Source organism: Microcebus murinus, chromosome 2 (assembly GCF_040939455.1).
Source record: "Microcebus murinus isolate Inina chromosome 2, M.murinus_Inina_mat1.0, whole genome shotgun sequence".
Taxonomy (NCBI): domain Eukaryota; kingdom Metazoa; phylum Chordata; class Mammalia; order Primates; family Cheirogaleidae; genus Microcebus; species Microcebus murinus.
The window spans coordinates 93,685,216-93,687,733 of record NC_134105.1 but is presented as its reverse complement, the minus strand read 5'-3'; the positions used below and the strand labels follow the sequence as shown (position 1 = coordinate 93,687,733).

The 2,518-nt window shown below is 38.6% G+C and overlaps 1 protein-coding gene across 1 annotated transcript; it reads left to right on the top strand.

The window, feature by feature from the left end:
• Positions 1 to 1,813: 1,813 nt before the first annotated feature.
• Positions 1,814 to 2,271, top strand: LOC105878779 (NTF2-related export protein 2-like). Its single transcript, XM_012778523.2, has one exon. The coding sequence runs from the start codon at positions 1,833 to 1,835 to the stop codon at positions 2,175 to 2,177; it is 345 nt and encodes a 114-aa protein (XP_012633977.1). The 5' UTR covers positions 1,814 to 1,832; the 3' UTR covers positions 2,178 to 2,271.
• The last annotated feature ends 247 nt before the right edge of the window (positions 2,272 to 2,518 follow it).

Below are 2,518 nucleotides of genomic sequence, written 5' to 3'. Positions count from 1 at the left end.
TCACTAAAAATACCAGTTGCCAAGCTCTGGTCCAGGCACTGGGGATGTATCAGGAACAAAACAAACAAAACATATACCCTCGTGAAGCTTACAGACTAATGGGGGGAGGACAGAAAATAAAGTAGACAAATAAATTATTAATATATACTATATTAGTAGGCGATAATTTCTGTGAAAACAAGTAAAATGGGAAAGGTGAAAGAGATTCATTTTTAAATAGGGTGGCAAAAGAGGCCCTGTAGGGAAGTTAAACACCTTCAAATGCTTTAAACTGTGCTTATGAATTTAATATACTTGATTTCTTTTTAAATAAATTGACAAAACTTCTCATAATCCTAATAAACTAAAATAATAAAGGTGGCCCCTTAAGTTTTCTTAAATATCTAAAAACCATATAAATAAAATCTCCACCAATAATCACAGGTTTAAATCAATTAGTTAATTACACATTTCATTTGGGAATGACAGACAGACCTCTTCAATTCTGAAGGCCAATTCTAAAACACTTCAACCAAATATACACAAGTTTATAAACCCAAAGTGTTATTAGTGCAGCCTTAATTCTCTTGAATTCTATACTTGATGCTAAATTGTTCTTAGCATGGATGTTGTGCCAGACACTCAGCATCACATGGACCAGTTGACCTTTAAGGTCCTTTCCAAACTTCAGACTCCGTGATTCTCACCAACTGCCACGTCTGGAAACTTGATGGTGGAGCGTAAGCTACTGGGGCCTAGGCTTGGCCTGGGCTGAGGAATGGTGAGGACAGGGCAGCCCAGGTGGGAAGCCACCAAGGGCAAGGAGCAGAGCAGCAAAGGCAGGATAACAAAGAAATCGGGGCCTCAGAGGGCAAATGAAGAGTTGAAAGGATTTGGTGAACTAAGAAGTAGAGTGAGGAAAATAAGTGAGGACCAGAGAACCAGAATCAGGAATTCGTGTTGTTGAGAGAACAGCTCACAGAGCGGGTGGGTCATTGAGCTCTCTGGGAGGGAACAGTGTGGAGTATGGAAGACCAGAGGGAGCAAGAGTACAAAAGAGCAGAGGGCAGAAGGGGGAAAAGTGAGGCAAGATGTAAGGGAGTGGAGGGGGTAAAATTTCTGACTTAATTCAGGGGTATTTTACAAGCAGCTGCACATTCAGGGATTATACCATTACTTACCACGTTAATTCTGACACAAAAGAGTTAAAATTATGGACTATTACTGCCCATATAAAGTTCTCACAGGTAGATGTTAGACCTATCTCATCTACACTATCCATCCATCCATCCATCCATCCATCCATCCATCCATCCATCCTGCTGCTTCCTCCTTCTATGAGGCTGAAGCTGTCGGGAATCATATCATATCAGCAGCTCACAGTGTAATGGCATAATCAGAGTTGCAGATATAACAATCTAACAATAATCGTTATGATTTTTTGAGTAGAGAACATATTTTTTCTATAACTCTGTTTATTTTGCATGATATATTCTACTTTTATGTGTGTGGTTTCTATCTCCCCACAAAGGATATTAACCCTGTAGGTCAGTGGTATAGCTAGAAAATACTTCAGTTTTTCCTACTTTAAAATGTTTCACTTTTTAAAAACTTTATAGGGCCTAGAAATCTTGTCATAAATGTCTATAATACAAGATACTAATGAGGTATGGAAGAATGTGAAAGAGTAGTTCCCCCTCCCCCATCTAAATCTAAAAATGATTTTTTGGACAACTTTTTTCTTGATAAAAAAGGAAGTCAGAGGTCACAGAAAGAACTGTGAGGATTTTAAAACTTATGTAGATCAGGCATGCAGAGCTGCTGAGGAATTTGTCAATATTTGCTATGAGACAATGGATAAAAGAAGACAGGCACTAACCAGGCTGTATCTGGACAAGGCCACTTTAATATGGAATGGAAATGTTGTTACAGGGCTGGAAGCCCTAACTAATTTTTTTGAGATGTTGCCTTCTAGTGAGTTCCAGGTCAACATGTTAGATTGCCAACCAGTTCATGAGCAAGCTGCCCAGTCTCAGACTACAGTTCTTGTTGTGACCAGTGGAACTGTGAAGTTTGATGGAAACAAACAACACTACTTCAACCAGAGCTTCCTGCTGACTGCTCAGTCCACTCCTAACAACACTGTATGGAAGATTGCGAGTGATTGCTTCCGTTTTCAAGATTGGGCTACTAGTTAAGGGGGGAAAGTCCATTCTCCTTTGGTCCATTAGTCCCAGTAACACATTTATGTGAAATTAATTCATTTCATTGTAGAAGCACTATAAACTAGTATGTGCTGAGATAAAATTTCTTTAATAATTTTTTATTCCTAGCAGCACCTTTTCTAGTAGCTGCCAGTTTGAATTGTTGCCCTTAAGAGCTTTAATGCTAGTTTTTTACATGCCTTATATACATTCCACTAATGACATTCTTATAGTAGTATCAAACACATGATCTTGATACTTAACATACTCACTGTGAACCCAGCCTATCACAAAAATAAAATCCTTTTATAACACTATCCATAGGACATCAGCAC